This window comes from Cygnus olor, chromosome Z (assembly GCF_009769625.2).
Source record: "Cygnus olor isolate bCygOlo1 chromosome Z, bCygOlo1.pri.v2, whole genome shotgun sequence".
NCBI classification, from domain to species: domain Eukaryota; kingdom Metazoa; phylum Chordata; class Aves; order Anseriformes; family Anatidae; genus Cygnus; species Cygnus olor.
The window spans coordinates 62,303,933-62,321,224 of record NC_049198.1 but is presented as its reverse complement, the minus strand read 5'-3'; the positions used below and the strand labels follow the sequence as shown (position 1 = coordinate 62,321,224).

The 17,292-nt window shown below is 39.4% G+C and overlaps 1 protein-coding gene across 4 annotated transcripts in view; it reads left to right on the top strand.

Moving 5' to 3' along the window:
• The window catches only part of LOC121061926 (synuclein alpha interacting protein), an 88,805-nt gene that overhangs the window by 52,106 nt on the left and 19,407 nt on the right, over positions 1 to 17,292 (top strand). For all 4 annotated transcript variants that reach the window (XM_040541405.1, XM_040541402.1, XM_040541403.1 and 1 more), the window contains 4 exons: positions 4,309 to 5,171; positions 6,834 to 7,013; positions 9,610 to 9,723; positions 14,173 to 14,298. In XM_040541405.1, the coding sequence (XP_040397339.1) occupies positions 4,309 to 5,171; positions 6,834 to 7,013; positions 9,610 to 9,723; positions 14,173 to 14,298 (1,283 nt within the window). The remainder of the gene's footprint in view (positions 1 to 4,308; positions 5,172 to 6,833; positions 7,014 to 9,609; positions 9,724 to 14,172; positions 14,299 to 17,292) is intronic.

Below are 17,292 nucleotides of genomic sequence, written 5' to 3'. Positions count from 1 at the left end.
GAAGCTGTTGATGCCCCATCCCTGGAGGTGTTCAAGGCCAGGCTGGATGGGGCTTTAAGCAACCTGGTCTGGTGGGAGGTGTCCCTGCCCATGGCAGGGGGGTTGGAATCAGATGGTCTTTAAGGTCTGTTCCAACCCAAACCACTCTATGATTTTGTAAATACTGGTGCACAGAAGAGATCTGTTTTATCCAAGATTATACCAGACTTATTTTTCAGATTCTGGAATCATTTTAGCTGTTCCACATTCTAGTCCACTGCCTTAAGCTTAAACCATCCTTTATTGTTGTTTATAAGAGAATAAAGCAGTATTTATGTGATCCAGACTTTTAATGGTCCCTGCCTGCGTTCATAAGTATGGAGAAATGAGCAAGACACTTATCCCCTGGAGCAGCTGTTGAAGACTACTTGCATAACTCCTGATGTGGTGGTGTTTTGGAGGACATAGGCATTGCTTGCCTTTGCTTCTTCAGAGAACAAACATCTGAAAACAGAAGAGAGGAGATTCAAGCAATGCCCTGGTCCATTCTGTCCAATGTTCTCAGTGTTTTGTAGGAGGAAACCATGCTGTAACTGCCTAAGCAGTAATGCAGTCTATACAGCATCCAAGTGAATAATTGCACCAAGGATTGCATCTACCAGTTTGATTAGCTTTCCTCCCTAGTGCTTATGTGGTTAAATTCCATATTCTAATCCTTTATTAAATGCAGTGTGAATTCATCATCCCAATTAAGTAAAGAATATGTTCATAAGTCAGTAAAAATATTGCTAATTGTTCTTAGTGTCCCAGTTTGTTTTTCTGGAGCTAGTATTTGTAAAGAGATGCTCCACCAGTATGTTGGGAAGGAAAACAATGAAGAATGCAATTGCCTTACTCCACTCTAACTGTAATGAAAGAGAAATATATGACTGTGCAATGATCCGAGACAGATTTGTAACAAAGGTCATTGCTTTTTCTGGTGTCTGATTTTACAATTTTATCATCAGTGGTTTCTGTAAATACTTGTTATTAAGGTTAGAAAGTAGAAAAAGCAAAGCAACAAAATAAATGAAAGCTTAAAGAAAGTGACGACAAACAAAATGTTGATGCCTTTTCCTCTGTCTAGACCCCTGTGTTGAAAGCAGTGTTTTCATAAAATGCAGACAGAATTCATTTCCATACTGAGTGCTTAATAGTTCCTGTCAGAACAAAACAGCTGGGAAACATATGGTATCCATTTCCCTGTATCACTTGGAAAAAATTTCACATGTAAATAAAACCAACATAAAAGTGTAGGCCTTTGAACCTAGAATCTTATACAACACATAAATAAGTCAGTACAGTGCGTTCTTTGTATTGGCCCACTAAGTTACATGCCTTCTGATTATTATTATTTTTATTTCTTTTTCGGAAATGTATTCTTAAGCATTTCCAAAAGTATTAAGGTAATTTTCAGACATCCGTAACTACTAAGCTATACTAATCTTTCACTTTAAACATTAATGTTGCACTGAAAGTGTATATGTCTGTTTCCTTAGGAAGGTGTTCATGGCAAATTGTGTGTTTTGACCACAAATTAGATCTTGCTGATATGCAGTTAGCATGTGTAATAAATCTGCTATGTTTAAACTGCATTCTTGAGTTTGAGAATGTATTAACTCTTAATGTACAGTAAGAGGAGCATAGAAGGAGAAACTGCCTAAAGGCTTTAGTGTTTTTAGTATTGTCTCTCTAATGAAAATAAAAAAATAAAATTCTTTACCAGAGTTCACTGATTAATGAGAACATAATTATCACCAACTGGGACTGTAGGAAAGAATGCAGATCCAGTAGGACTAAGAGCTCAGGTATCTTTAGCTCCCATTCTTCTCTGCAAGTCAGACTCACTGGTCAAGCTCCAATGTGCTGAAATAATTCTCTGGAAGTTCCAGAGCTATAGGTATGTGTGTGTGTGTAAATCTATGCACATTAACAGATGGAAAGTTGGACTGAGAAACCCAGCATATGGAGGAGAAATGGAAAAAGAAACATTGCAGCTGAATAAGTAGGCTTAATTTTCAGATCAGAGAATAGTTTAGGTTGGCAGGGACCTCTTGAAATCTGGCCCAACCTCTCTGCTCATGCGGGGTCAGCTAGAGCTGGTTACCCACGACTGTGTCCATGTGAGTTCTGAGTATCTTCACAGACATGGAATTTACAGAATCATAGTGTTTTGAGTTGGATAGGACCTTAAAGACCATCTAATTCCAACCCCCTGCCATGGGCAGGGACACCTTCCACCAGACCAGGTTGCCCAAAGCCCCATCCAGCCTGGCCTTGAACACCTCCAGGGATGGGGCATCAACAGCTTCTATGGGAAACCTGGTCTAGCTCTTCCAGCCCAGGACCACTCCTGCCCAGCTGCTGGGGCCCAGCCCTGTGCCCTCAGGGACCCAGGGTTTCTGCATAGGTTTCTGCTGCTGTTTCCCTTTTGCAGGGTCAGATAGTGCCAAAGCTGAGCAGGTGTCCAAGACACACAGACACATTTGTATCTCCTGGTGGTAGAGGTACAAGTTTACTGGTACAGGCCTGCACACAGCACTCTGCAGCTTCACAAGCACACACACATTTGTGGATCCTTCAAATGCTTGGCATGGCCCCTTTGTCCACCCAGCACCCTGCCCAGATCCCAGGCCCCTTACCCGCTTCACGGGTCACCTACTCACTGGCTGGTCCAGCTTGAAGCTCACTGCAGACAGGCAGCACTCAGACACTTGCCGTCACACACACCACACTCTCAAGTCCCTATGGCACACCGGCACGGACCCCCTGCATGCCTGATACCCTGGCAAGGACCCGAGGGCCCTGCTACTTGTCAGCTAGTCCAGCTGAACGCTTGCAGGCAAAAGCACGTGCACACCCCAGGCACACCAGGTGATCAGGTGCACAGCCCAGCTAGACAAGCACACTGACCTTCTTAATTTGTACTGTGAGCCTTTTATACTCTTTTCTATTTATTCCTTTTGTTCCTTTTGCTCCCCTTTCCTCTTACACACCCCCATGGATTTGCAGAGGTCTGCAGTTTCTGCAGCCTCCTAGTCCGGGCTCCCCCAGCCCTCCGGTTCACAGTATTATCATCTGCAAAATCCAGGTTGATCTTCCTGGAAGCTGCACCTGTAGTTAGATGGCCCATTCACTAGTGTGACTGGGAGATTTATTTCTTGCCATTGTCCCCATTTTTGTTTTGTCAGATCTGTGTCTCAGCATTTTGCTAATGGTTCTTTACTTCTTATCAACCCAGCCCAGAAAGCCTCACTCAGACAACCTTGTTAAATAACATTCCCACATTCCATCTTTCTTTATCAATTGGTAAAATTGACCAAGTTTTGATTCCCATCACTTCCTCCCTTATCCCTTGTTGCATTGGAAAAGGTTCTTCACCAAATGCCCTTAAAGTAGCAGATACTCTGCTTCTATATAACCTTATACTTCCCTTCAGCTGGAATTTCATGTGTTCCAGTTTGTGCCCATTGCCTCTTATCTGGTCAGTGGGTACCACTGAGAAGATCCCAGCTCCCTCTTCTTCCTTACCTCCCACCACGTCTTCATACCTGTGGGTAAGATTCTCCTGAACCTTCTCTTCTGCAGGCTGAACAGTCCCAGCTCTCTCGGCCTCTCTTCATATGAAAGAGGCTCCAGTTCCTTAATTGTCTTTGTGTCTCTGTGCTAGACTTGCTTCAGGAAGTCTGTGTTCTTCTTGCACTGGGGAGCCAGGACTGGACCCAGTACCCAGGTGTGGTCTTGCCAGAGCTGAGCAGAGAGGAAGGATCACCTCTCTTGACTTGCTGTTTTAATAAAAACAAGATTTCCAATTCCTGTGTCAAAAAATACATCTTCTAGAGGTAACAAGCCTTAAAAGAATAAATTATTGCTGTAACTAAAACAAATTCACTTAAAACAACTTTAACCAAGGAGGTTGTCCTACTCTTCTTATGTATCTCTGTTGAACTAGAGATGTGCAAAAAGCGGAGTGCAAACTATCATAGCTGGGTAAGGCCACTGTGAATGCCACTGGACTCTTACAGGTTCCTATTACTTGATTAAAACTACTTTCTTTGTAAATGATTACAATGTATGTCCTGTTTGAAGATTTCTCTTCTAGAGTGTGAAATTCTTCAGCTGTTTTCTTAGAGATGCAATTAAATCTGTTTAGATATGAATCTGGCATGGTATCATATAATTCTGGCTTCCAGTGCTTAGCCAGGTGTATCTTTGAAGCATGCTATATATATCATGTCACACATCTGGCAGTGATCAGCAGTTCTAAATCATATGCCTCTATTTCTTCAGTTTCCAGCAGCAGCTGGAACTGTGGAGTCTCAACTCTTATCGGAAATGCACAGAAACCAACAGGCATTGCAGATGTTTGCAATAAATTCAGACCAGTGAAGAGGGTTTCCCCACTAAAGCACCAGCCAGAGAGCTCTGAGAACAATGAAAGCGATGACCAAAAGAACCAGAAGGGAGAATACCAGAAAGGCAGCGAATCACAGCCTGCACCTCCAAATGATGACCAGAGCCCAGGAGAAGGAGAGAACCTTAAAAGTAAAAACATTGAGCCTACTGTTGTGCTCGGGGAGCTGGAGCACTACGACCTGGATATGGATGAAATTTTGGATGTGCCTTATATTAAATCAAGCCAGCAACTCGTTCCTTTCACAAAGGTAGCTCCAGAGAAAAAAATTTTGGGTGTATGTTCAACAGTCAATGGTGTTAGTGGCAAGACCTGCCCTACAGGGAGCACAGAGAACTCGCCTTGTGGGGTGACACAGTTCTGTGTTCTCTCTCCTGTGAAAGGCTCTCAGCTGAGAAAAACGCAGCCCATTGTCCTTGATCAGCACAAGCATGTAACAGAAGAATTAGAGCTTTCCCAGCCTTTAGTTAAGTGTAGCTCAGTCCATGAATCTGAAGCCCAGGGCAAGGGTTTCCTCTGTAGGACATTTGTTGATCCTCAGGCTCACAAAACTGAGAAGACTATGCCAAACTGCCACCTGAGGACTTTTCACCTGCAGACAGCAGTGGCAGAAAACAAGCAACTTGAGGAACTGAATATGAACTGGAGCAGTGCAGGGGGCCCAGAAGAAAGGAGTGAAGAGGTGAAAAAATTTAAAAGCATCTTAAACATTGTAAAGGAAGGGCAAATATCATTACTGGTAAGTATCATCTTTTTCATAAACCATGTAGAATAAAAGGGTTCTGTGGTGTGATTCATTACATCAGCAAAATTTATGAAGTGCGTATTTTGCATCACCACCCTTTTTATCTTGTATGCTCCTTAGAAATTGGGCAAATTGGCTTCCAGATAGAAAGTTTTCATCTTTAAAACAAATATACCAAAACCAGGATACTAGTTTTAAGTGAGCATGGACAAGATTGCTAGTTTATACAGTAAACTGAAATCATATAGAAGGTAGGCATTTTAACTCTTGAGATCATTTATATATCAAATTTAAATCTTAAATGGGCTTGGCTTTTCACAACATTTGTGGGTTGTTTTGTTCAGTTACTAGTGGTTTACCTCAGTTGTTATTTAGAAGCTGACAGTGGGAACAGAGGGGCTTCTGTTGTATTCTGATTATTATTCAGGAATGTTTATGCTGGCTTGTTGCAGCAGCATTCTCAGGCAGGGGCTTTCTCTAAAGCCTCAATGGCCTCTGACCCGTATGAAGTTTTCAGTAAATTCTAGCACAGTGATCAGACACTATCAATGATGTTTTCCAAAGTAACTAAATGCGAGTGAACATGATGCAGAGCATGTGATCTGCAGTCAGAATGGCTGGTGGAGGCCCTGTGTATGTATAAGAACTGTTTTTGTTAGATTTTTGTTTAGCTTCTCAGTTTACCAGTCTAGCTCAAGCACAATGGCATGCTATTAACATAGCAGTAAAAACAAAGACAGACATTCAAAGACTAGACAGAGGCAGAAGAGTGTATTAGAATGTTCAGTAAGAAATAAAAGTAGATGGAATTCACCCAAAACAGGAATTGGTAAAAATAATAAAAACAAACAAAACAAGGTCATAATAGGTGGGCAGGTGGACAGAAAATGTCTCTGACAAGTCTGCACATCACTAGAAACTTGTCATTGTTACTGCTTAACTCTGTGTTCCTTCTTCCATTTTCCTTCTGGGGTTTATCAGTCTAATTTTTTTTGTCTGAAAATTAGACTTGGGCAGGAATAATGTATTAAGTCATGGTTGTGAAATACTTTGGGTAAATATTCCAACAAATTATTTTTTTAATGGAAACAAGCTACTAAATAAGAGTCTTCTGCCTCATGTTTTAAGTACAATTTAGATTATGCTTAACAATACAAGCTACCACTGTGGTGAGCAAAATTAAACAGGAAGGCTTTTAAGAGTCGTGGATGATTTCTCTTCAATTACACATTATTATAATGCCTTCTGTCCCTCCTCCCCTCCCTGTCCTCACCCCCACCCCTCCCCCCCAAAAAAGAAAAGAGAAACCAATTGCAAAATTGACAGAAATTGTGAAAATGTATTTTCTTACAACTGCATTGTAGAACAAACTAGTACAAAGACAAAGCTATTCAAGAACCTTGCACTTCTTTATGGCATTTACCCTAGATGGAGAGAAATTAAGCAGTGAATGAAGCCAATGAGCATACTGCCTCTATCCTTTCACTAATGGTAGCCAGTTGCTGTACCAGGAAATTAAAAGCTGATGGTTATGAGTTGTAAAAGAATGTGACTATGGGAAAATGTCTTTTGTCTTGTATCTTGGGTTCTGAGGCTTAGAGTTCTGTGTATCTTTCTTATCCCTAGTTGTAACTAACATAACACCTTCTTTAACAGCCACATTTAGCAGCAGATAATCTGGATAAGATTCATGATGAATGTGACAACAATCTGTTGCATGTAGCAGCATCAAAGGGACATGCAGAATGCCTGCAGCATCTCACTTCTTTGATGGGCGAAGACTGTTTGAATGAAAGAAACATTGAGCAGCTAACTCCAGCTGGATTAGCAATAAAGGTAATTTAGTCTCTGTCTCTACTGTAATGTGACATAAAGGTGATTTAGTTTCTTTCTGTGACAGCAGTAGGCATTACATCCAGCAGGATGTCATTTTCAAGCCTTTTGTTAAATGGGAACAAAAAAGAACAGTTGTCTGGTACCTCATAAGCAAATAAAAATGGATTACTATGCAGGATACTCTGTCAGCTGTATACTACTGACATTTTTATACATTGTTGTCAATGAATATATGTTCATTTTTAAATCTGTTAACTGTCTAAAAAATTGCTATATTCTGAGGAACATTCATTCAATCAGACTCAGTTGTGTCTTCAGAAAGTGTAAGAGAGTTAGGGAAAAAAGGTGTGAGACCATGTTTACAAAGTGTGAGATAACTCTGATCCGCATCTGGAGTTGAAACTTGGTTATCTTGGTATCTTGGTTATCTAGAACAATTGCATCGAAGTTAAAATGTACATATTACAGAGCAACCAGTCAGAAAATGTGATAATTAATGTCAAAACTTACAGAAACAACTATTATGTAGGGAAATGTGAGGATAATTGGTGTTGCTGCCCTGAAGTAAAACCTAGAGGTGTATAGGAAGGATAATTTAGCCAAACTAATTCTGGGTCTTCAGTAAGATAGGATGGTCGAATGCCATTCATCTTAGTCACAGAGTACCTTAAGACGAAACAATGACAGGGTGACAAGCGTTTCTGATTTTTCAGATTTTTTTTTTTTAGTTGTTAATTGCTTCTTGGGAAAACTTTAGAAACTGGCAGAGAACTGGTGGCCTCCAACCTGCAGGTTTGCATTCTTCTCTTTGTATAAAAACAAATCTGAAACTTGAAATTGATATTTCTTTCCTTTCCAAAATAGCTTTTTCTTTCTATGAATGCAGAGAGTATTTTATGTTTTCTGTGTTGTCCTGTATGAGGTTTTGACTGAGGGCTTGAAATGATTTAGCTATAAAGACCATAATAACGTTTATGAAAATGACAGTTGAATAGTGAAATAATAGCAGATCATACCTGCATTTAGTGAGGTATAATTGTTGAAAGAGAGGACACTGCAGCAAGAGACGCTACTAAAAGCTGTTGCTTTTACACTGGGTCGCAAACATGCTCTGAAGAAGATGTTCGTCTGTTTTTCATAGAATCATAGAATGGTTTGGGTTGGATGGGACCTTAAAGACCATCTGATTCCAACCCCCCTGCCATGGGCAGGGACACCTCCCACCAGACCAGGTTGCCCAAAGCCCCATCCAGCCTGGCCTTGAACACCTCCAGGGATGGGGCATCAACAGCTTCTCTGGGCAGCCTGTGCCAGTGCCGCACCACCCTCTGAGGGAAGAATTTCTTCCTAGTGTCTAATCTAAATCTCCCTTCTTCTAGTTTAAAGCCATTACTCCTTGTTCTATCACTACACTACCTGACAGAGTCCCTCTCTTGCTCTCCTGTAGGCCGCCTTTAGGTACTGGAAGGCCCGCCCCTACAAGCCTTGTCTTCTCTAGGCTTAACAACCCCAACTCCCTCAGCCTGTCTACATAGCAGAGGTGCTCCAGCCCTCTGATCATCTTCATGGCCCTCCCCTGGAACCATTCTAACAGGTCCACATCCTTCTTTTTCTGGGGGCCCCAGAGCTGAATGCAGTGCTCCAGGTGGGGTCTCACAAGAGGGGGAGAATCCCCTCCCTCACCCTGCTGGCTACACTTCTTTTGATGCAGCCCAGGATACAGTTGGCTTCCTGGGCTGCAGGAACACATTGCCAGCTCATGTTGAGCTTCTCATCAACCAGCACTCCCAGGTCCTTCTCCTTAGGGCTGCTCACAATCCATTCTCTGTCCAGCCTTATTTGTGCTTGGGATTGTCCCAGACCAGATGCAAGACCTTGTACTTGGATCAAGGTCTTTGCAACATCTACATCTCAGTTCATAGAAACTTGTAAACCTCCCTGAGCATATATAATAATTTGGAACACTTGAGAATGGTCTGTAAAAGGTGTTCAGGGCAAGAACCCTCTCCTTGTTTGTGTTTGTACAATATTGATCACAGGTCCTAATCCAAGAGGTTTAGGTGTTCAGATGCTAAATACTTAATAATAAGTTAGGAAACATACACTTAATTATTGAGTTTGTAGGGAGAGAGGTTGCTCACTCTGCTCCAGTAAATGATCTTATTAATTTTAAACATGGAGCCTTGTTGTATGAGTGATAAAAGCAGAGCTATGGCTTTGGCCTAAACAATTGAACAACAGGAATCAGATTGTGTATGTAGTACTCTTTCACTGCCTCTTGAGCTGGTGTCTGCTGTGATGCCATTCAGCAAACATTCTGTACCAACACATTTGCTCAGCTGTAGTTTTAGGAGGGAAAAGATGGAAATCACAAGGTAAGTTTGAGGTGACTGCAAATTATAAGTAGTCAAATTATATTTGATCCAGGACAGCAAGATAAACAAGTGCAATACATGAGGAAAGATAAAAGAAAAACTTCAAAAAAAAAAAGGAATTTGTGACATACTACACTTCTGATACACTTTTCCCTGTTTAGTAGATGGGTTTGGAATGAAGCAGCTGGAATTTAAATATTTTTTATTTGTTGTTTGTTTAGAACGGTCAGCTGGAATGTGTTCGGTGGATGGTGAGCGAAACAGAAGCTATTGCAGAATTAAGTTGCTCCAAAGATCATCCGAGCCTTATTCATTATGCAGGTTGCTATGGTCAGGTATGGTTTTCATTTACTTTTCAAAGAGATTATTGAGATGCTTATACAGGAATTTCAATTTAAAGCATCTTTATTATTTTATGGCTTTTAAACACGGGTGTTCATAAATAGTTTAAATATTGGAAGATCTTTTTCCCATTTAATCTGTGTATTTTTTCCTTATTCTCCCTCTTAAGTCCTTTTTTTAAGCTTTAAATAATGTCTCGGGGAAGATTAGATGCCATATTACGCCAGCCTATCAATCCCAAGAGCGTCTACTAAATTTAGCCTTTATGATCCCTTAGGAGTCCCCTTGGATATCAGAAAATCATCAAACATTTTGGATAGTTCACATTCGTTTTCCAGGAGGGACTAATCTCAAAAAAAAAAAAAAAAGGCAAATTGTGGCAATTTATGAATTCAGTATATTGGCAGTAAAATGAAGTGTGACAGAACTTAATCATCTGCCTAACTCTAGCCAGTCTTACTGAGAATTACATATAAAAATATGTTGTAAACCAATCCTGTTCCACACCTAACTTATCTATAAATCTAATCATGGGAAACCACAGAAGTACAGCATTTTGGTGTTTTGCTAATGTCTGGGGAAACATATACCGCTTGATTGGACCACATTCTCCTCCCACAGTCTGTTTTTCCTAAATAGACCTTGCGGTAACCCCTCTCCAAAGGACCTTCTCCAGGATACAAGTAATAGTGATTGGTTATTCTTCTCTAATGCCTTTGGCAGATGGACCAGTTGTATCATCCAGTTTCTTCAACAGACATTAAGGATAAATGCAGAAAAAATACTATTTTTGTGCTAATGCTGTTTTCTCTCTTCCTTGGTAAAAGAGAGGACAAGCAAAACGTATTCCCTAAGAAAATTTACTTTTTCTTTCCTGTACAAACATGGTTATCTTATTCAGTGCCTTACAAATATTGTGGCATGTTTTGGCTGTTAGTTGATTCTTTGCAAGGGTGGATTTACTATAGGGGGATGGAAAGAGAGGGGCAGATATGGAAAGCTATGGAGCTGGAAGTCTACCCTTTCTCCTGCTGTTTCCTAAGGCAACACAGACACTTTGTTCTTGGCTGTGCAAACACTTCCATTACTCTTCGCTCACCTGCTATGCAGATATTACTGGTGCAAATTAGGAACCTGCCGGATATACTGATTGATTTTATCCTGCTTTCTGTAACAATATAGGCTTGTAAACTTACAACTGATGTAAGGAAGCTGGGAGCCCAATCAGTACTGGATTTGAGAAAGAAATGTTTACTACTGAGAAGAAACTTTGGAAGAGAAAGCTTCATATGAACTTATGTTCATGTCTTCTTTTCATTAGCCTAATTTTGTCCTCATCTCTGAATCTCTAAAGATGTTTATACAAACTAAATCCAGTCATTTTATTTTTTTTTATTTTTATTTTTTTCAAGCTCTGCTGTCTACTGCCAGGAGCAGATCTGGCACAGTTTATCTAGATATTCTTTTCAGCTCAGGACGGAAGCTCCACCAGTTAAGAAACACCAGCTACAGTCAACCATGCATGAATTTTACAAAGGTGATATAAAAATTACTGCCAAATTTTCTTAGTTAGCTGAATGCCAAAGAAAGTTCATATGTAATGTCAACTATTTTTTTTTTATAACCTATAAATGTCTTACAAACATGAAGGAATGTTGAGGCTGAAGGGAAGCCAGACTATCTTGCCCAACTGTGTTAGGAAGAAAAAAAGAGTTGAGATATTCCAAAGCGTAATTGGCACTATCCTCAAAGTTTTAATTTATTTTACCATTACTTACATGAGAGATAATCCATGTAAACACTGGTCTTGGCAGAATTACAAGAGTAATATTTTTACAAGGAAGACCTGTTATTGAATCATTTTCTATCAGAGTCAGCCCATCCATTGTTTCCTCAGGCATTAGGCATGCATACCATATTTTTCTTCAATAAATATCATTTAGAATGGGCAACAAAAGTGATTTCATAGCAAAGCTCCTATGTTAAAGGTCATCAAACCACAGTCATGACCAGACTCCAAAAACATCTCAACAATACTGTATTTTGTCAAATGAAGGAGGAACCACATAAATTCGTCTGATGAAAGAGAAGAAGAGCTTATAGCCAACCGGTAGCCTGGTCTGCATACCTCCTACCTAGGGCTTCTTTAACCATGAGCATTTGCAAGAAGCAACCATGGTGGGCAGGGCTCTTCACGCCAGGTTGTTGGTGCATGGTAGATCACATACCAGCTGTTCCTGACACCACACAACAGGAAGAAGTGATGGTGCAATCCCAGGTGCACATATTAGGTTCTGACTAAGAGCTTCAAAGGGCTGTAGCTTCTTTCCAACAAGGACACTGTCATAGCATGGGCCACACTGGTAAGAGACAGAGGGTGGGGAATGCCAAGTGTTTGTTACCTGCAGGCTCAAGAGAGTCAAGAGGGACTTTGGGGAACCAGAGCATGACTGAGAGCCTCAGGGGGTTTCCGTGTGCCTCTCGGCAGTGGTGTAGTGCAAGAGACCACAATGTGGGCACAGTGTGTGGCATTCAGATATGCAAATGCACATTTATGCACCTCAAGATGATTGTTTTTTTCCTTTGTAATGTCGTTTTTGTGTTCCTTTCACACACCTCAGTCTTTTATTCAGAAAACCTAGTATCTACTCATTTTTTTTTAGTCAATTTCAAGTAACGGGGCAAAGATTGACTGTCAAGTCTGTACTCCTCACCATGCTAATCCTTTCATTTGTAGTATATTTAATCATTTAAATGGTCTTTGCTAACTGCTCTTTCTGTTTCAAAAGCCAGCTGATGGAGCCAGTCTGCAGCCTGTCCCAAAACAGAAATTGCGTATTGTGACATTTTCCCAGAATCTTCTTTTTTAGAGAGGTTTGCATTGTTGTAGGTGTGGAATATGCCAGAGGGATAATAACCACTGCTACAACATATGTCCATTGAAGGTCTTAAAATTACCAGCTGTACTGAATAATTTGTCAGTATATATCAGGTCCTGTTACATAACAAGTATGTGACTATTTTCCATTATCTTAATCTTATAAATAAATTTTATTATTCTTCATTTTGTCTGAGTAAATTGATGATTATAAACCTTTTCCTAAGAAAAAATTTCTTCTAGGTACATAATAGGAGTTTTACAAAAGGGATGTATTGTATATTTTGATAAATGATTTTTCATTTTTCTGTATGTAAGTGAAGAAAAATGAAGTTATTTTACCTGTGTTTGTCATGTCAAGGATACATCTGTTAAAAAATGTAGTCATTTGAGAGAAACACAAACTGTTTCAGCAGGTTTTAATGTTGTGCCTGTGATGAGTTAATACACAGACACTTCTAAGCAGAGATGATGGCATTTAGTCATCCAGGTGCTTGATTTCTATGTTGATAACATAAACGACTGGAAAGCCTAATTTGCTCCATGCTGATTGTGATCATAAAATTATAGGCCATGTTTGACGTTTTGGTCACTGTTACATTTTGAAGATATATATAATTTCACAGCTATAACTGTTCCAGTTCCGCAGAGGTATGTCTCTAAAATGTTTTTCTTTTTATTATTAAAACATAAGGGAAATTCACAGGAGTAGTGCAATCCTTCTCCACTACTTGCCAACACTACAGGCATCTCCAGAAATTGCTCGAAAGTATTTTAATAGGGATATGTGGTCTTAAGTAATTCCTCCATGCTGGCTGTCATCTATATTCGGCATTCAGCCAGGAAGTGTAAATACCTATTCCTTCGCCCTGTAACAAAAAACAAAATTGCTGTTAAAATGGAAACGCAAAGAAGATAAGTTCCAGACAATTTGTCCCTCTGAAGTAGAAAGCAGAGATCCAGGTGCCTGAATGGATGGAATATTCTGGAGGAGACCTAAAGAATCTGAAGTTCCATCTCCTTTTCCTTGAAAAGTCAGTGCGCTGAGAGCTCAGGATGGACAGATGTCCTGGGTTTAGTTGCTTTGCTTCTCTTCTTGCACAACAACTGGAGCATGATGATAGATTTGAAGAATCTAACTGCTCATCTCTGTGATCTGTACATATTCCTGTTGTAATTTTCCAAAGAAGCTTGTGAAGTTTCACGAAGTGTCAAAAAAAGATCTTCAGACTGACACACAAGCTGTTGTGCTTCAGGTGTCCTCTACAAGATATAGGCATGCATGCTTTTCAGTGTACAATTTGTCAGAATGTGTTACAGCAATGTAACGTCTTTTTATATGGCAGATAAAAATATTTTGGTATATTTCCTTAAAAAAAAAGCAGTCAGAGACAAACTCCTGATATACTAAGTCCTACAAAGTTAAGAGAGGCTGAAAGCAAGGTCTTATGAAAGGAATTATTGATCAGTATTGGCACCAGATGGCAGTACCAGTATTCCTCCTGTACCTGTAGCTTTTCATCATTTCTTATCTTTTGTGGCATCTGTTTCCTCCTTCTCTTAGGAGAAAATACTTCTATGGCTTCTTCAGTTTATGCAAGAACAAGGGATTTCACTGGATGAAGTTGACCAGGATGGAAATACTGCTGTTCATATAGCTGCTCAACATGGCTATCTAGGATGCATACAGGTAGAGTAATAGCTACATCAGAAACCTAATTTAAATCAAATTTGAATAATAACAACTATTAAAACATTTACAGGAGGTCTTACAAGTAGGAATAATTATTGATACCCTAAAATATACTGCAAGAAAGAACTTTTAAACAAGTAGGACTCAGACTAAAATACCAGAAAGTTCTACTTTCTGGATTCTGTTCTGTTGGATGCTATTGTATTGCTGCTATTATAAATCTAAAGTAATCACGCTGCAAGAAGAAAACATGATTATACAGTATATAGTAGATACACAAAAATACCTAATATGTTTTTATGTTAAAAAAGAGAGGCCAGTGTAGATAATCCTGCTCTTCTTACTGTTATATTTCCTTTCTGTTTCTTTTTCCATTGAAGAGCTGTAGCTCTTCATCTTTTCCTTATGAAAGTCTAACAGTTGCAGTTTGTTTTGCATTGAAGGACTTACACCTTTAGCAAACCATCCCTTCCAGACTTCTAATCTTTAAATCTATCTATGCTAAACAAAATAGTGTGATTGTGATTTCTTAACCAGCTCTCAGTGAATCAGGTTGGCCACTGAGTAGCCAACATACAGTTCCGTTGTACAGAGCTGCTATAAAGGATAGTTTGGCCTGCTGAGAAGGCTTACACAGCTATAGTGCTTTTGAGAGTCAGATCTAAATAAACCAGTTTAGATACCTTTGTACAGTACTGGTGGTCAGTGTAGACATAACAAAAAAGCTCTATGGTTGAACTTGATGGCTAGCTACAAGTATCTAGACTACACCTTGAGTTGAAGAACACAGATGTACCTTTTGTCCATCAGAGTCGCTAGGACCATTAGTCACGGGAGTACATTCTAGTATTTGAGGTTTGTGATAACTTTGAGTGAAAGCTGTTTGGAGAAGAAATAAAAGTAAAATTATTCCAGATGGTTGCAGAAAGGTGTTTCATGAACAAATAAGTCATTGGGAAAGAACAGCTAAAAGAGTAGATGAAGCCAAGAAATATAAATCAATAGAAATAGAAATCAAGGTGATCAGGTCAACATGGGGAAGAAAACATGTCTAAGGAGGAGGAGTATTTCTCAGAGTCTAAGCACTCAGCTTATATCAATAAACATGTTAGTCCTGTTACCACAGGTGAACTGACCCACAGCACCTCTTAGACCACTGCAAACACAGAGGATTTGTAATAGTTCAACCCTAAAAGAAATACACCTAGTTAATTCTTGTTAGCTAATCTCTCAGGGAGCTAAAAATATTTATGTACACTATAACATTGAAGCTACAGATGCATAGCTGCTTATTATTATTATAGCAGTTTATTTATATGTCTGGGCTCAGAGAAATCCTAACTACATACAAGCCAGTTTGAGAATCTGACACAATTTAAAAAAAAGAGAGAGAGAGAGAACAAGGTAGCAATTGAGCTGAATGAATAGACTTGGGAAAAAAAACAGTCAAGTAAATTTAGAGGACATGACCACCTCTGCATTTTCTTGTTGATGGAACATGTTTTTTCTTTTAAAGGTGTCAGGAATGGACCCTATACAGACTCTTATAAGAATCTAGTAAATAAGTCATAACACCCATGCAAAATTTAGTGTTTTTGTTATTGTATTCTAGACAATTGCTATGATCGGTTGGAAAAAAAGTTGATAGAATAGATGTTTATGATTTACTAATGCGAAGCTGTTGTTGTAGATCTGGGCTTACTGTTGTTAACCTCAACAGTTTCTCATCAAGATGTACAATGTACTTAGGGGAGAAATGGAAGTAAGTTATTTTGAACAGAGTGGTGACATCTGCAGGCTGTTTTCATGGATAAAGCTGAACAAGAAAGAGAATTGCCCTGCTTCCTCTATGAAAAATGAACCTTAATAAATGGCTTAGAATTTTTAAAACTATTTTATTGTAGATAAATATGAAAATCAAATCGTGATTTCTGTTGAGGTGAAACCACGACGAATAAATCATGAAAATATCTAATGACAACAAAAATAAACAATTTTAGTATATATCACTTTATTAACATCTCACAGTGCTAAGTGCAGTTCATGTTTTGCTGTGCTGTGAAATCAAATAAGCCCCCTGCCCAGTGAGATAACAGTCTAGTTTTAAACAGGGTGCAATGTATGATACAGTAATAAGATAAAAAAAAGCAGGGGGAGTATGAGTACCAGTACAGAAAATGGAGTGTAACAGGGAGTCAGTCATTCCCTTGCTCTCTCATTCAAAGTTGTTATAGGCAACATGCCTGTCATTTTCCAGACTAGATGATTGCTTTTTGCAGATTCATACCTCCTTATTATTGGTAAGTTAACCCCAAATTTTTGACATAAGATGCGGTGCAAGACTGTTCATAAGTTTCTTTTATTTACAGGTTTAGCAAATAAGATAGCCTACCGTTCCTCTTTTCTGTCAGCAGATGTAAAGGTCTCTGTGCCTGTTATTCTGCATCAACAAGGCCACTCTAAACCCTAGTTGGCTTACCAGCTCTGCCTGAATAAATCAGCCAAGAGCTCAGCCACCCACTTCCTCTGCATCTGATGATGCTGTAGTTTTTGGACACTTTATGGTTTTGTTCAGCACTTTTTCCAGACTGCTGAACACTACTGCAGGCACTTAGGTCTTACTGTAGGCATGAATAGTGTATAACACTGATTATCACAAACAAACGACAAAGAGTGAAGGTTGGGTTTCAGGTCTTGCTTCAGTTATTGGATGTCTTGAAGTCAGCCTGACATAACTTCTTTTGTCCTTACAATGCTCTGGATTCAAGTTCCAGGGGTAACTGAGAGACCATACTCACAACCTGGACAGTTCTCCAGCAACAAGCTGGGGTTCTCAGCTATTATTAGTGAGTACCACATCAGTATCCATCAGAATAAGAGGCATTGTTTTTCCTAAAGACTAGGAGCTGACAACTATTTCAGTATCTTAAAAAGATAATAGAGGGTAACCAAGCAACTATAAAATGAGACTTTTTTCAGCATTAAAAAAGA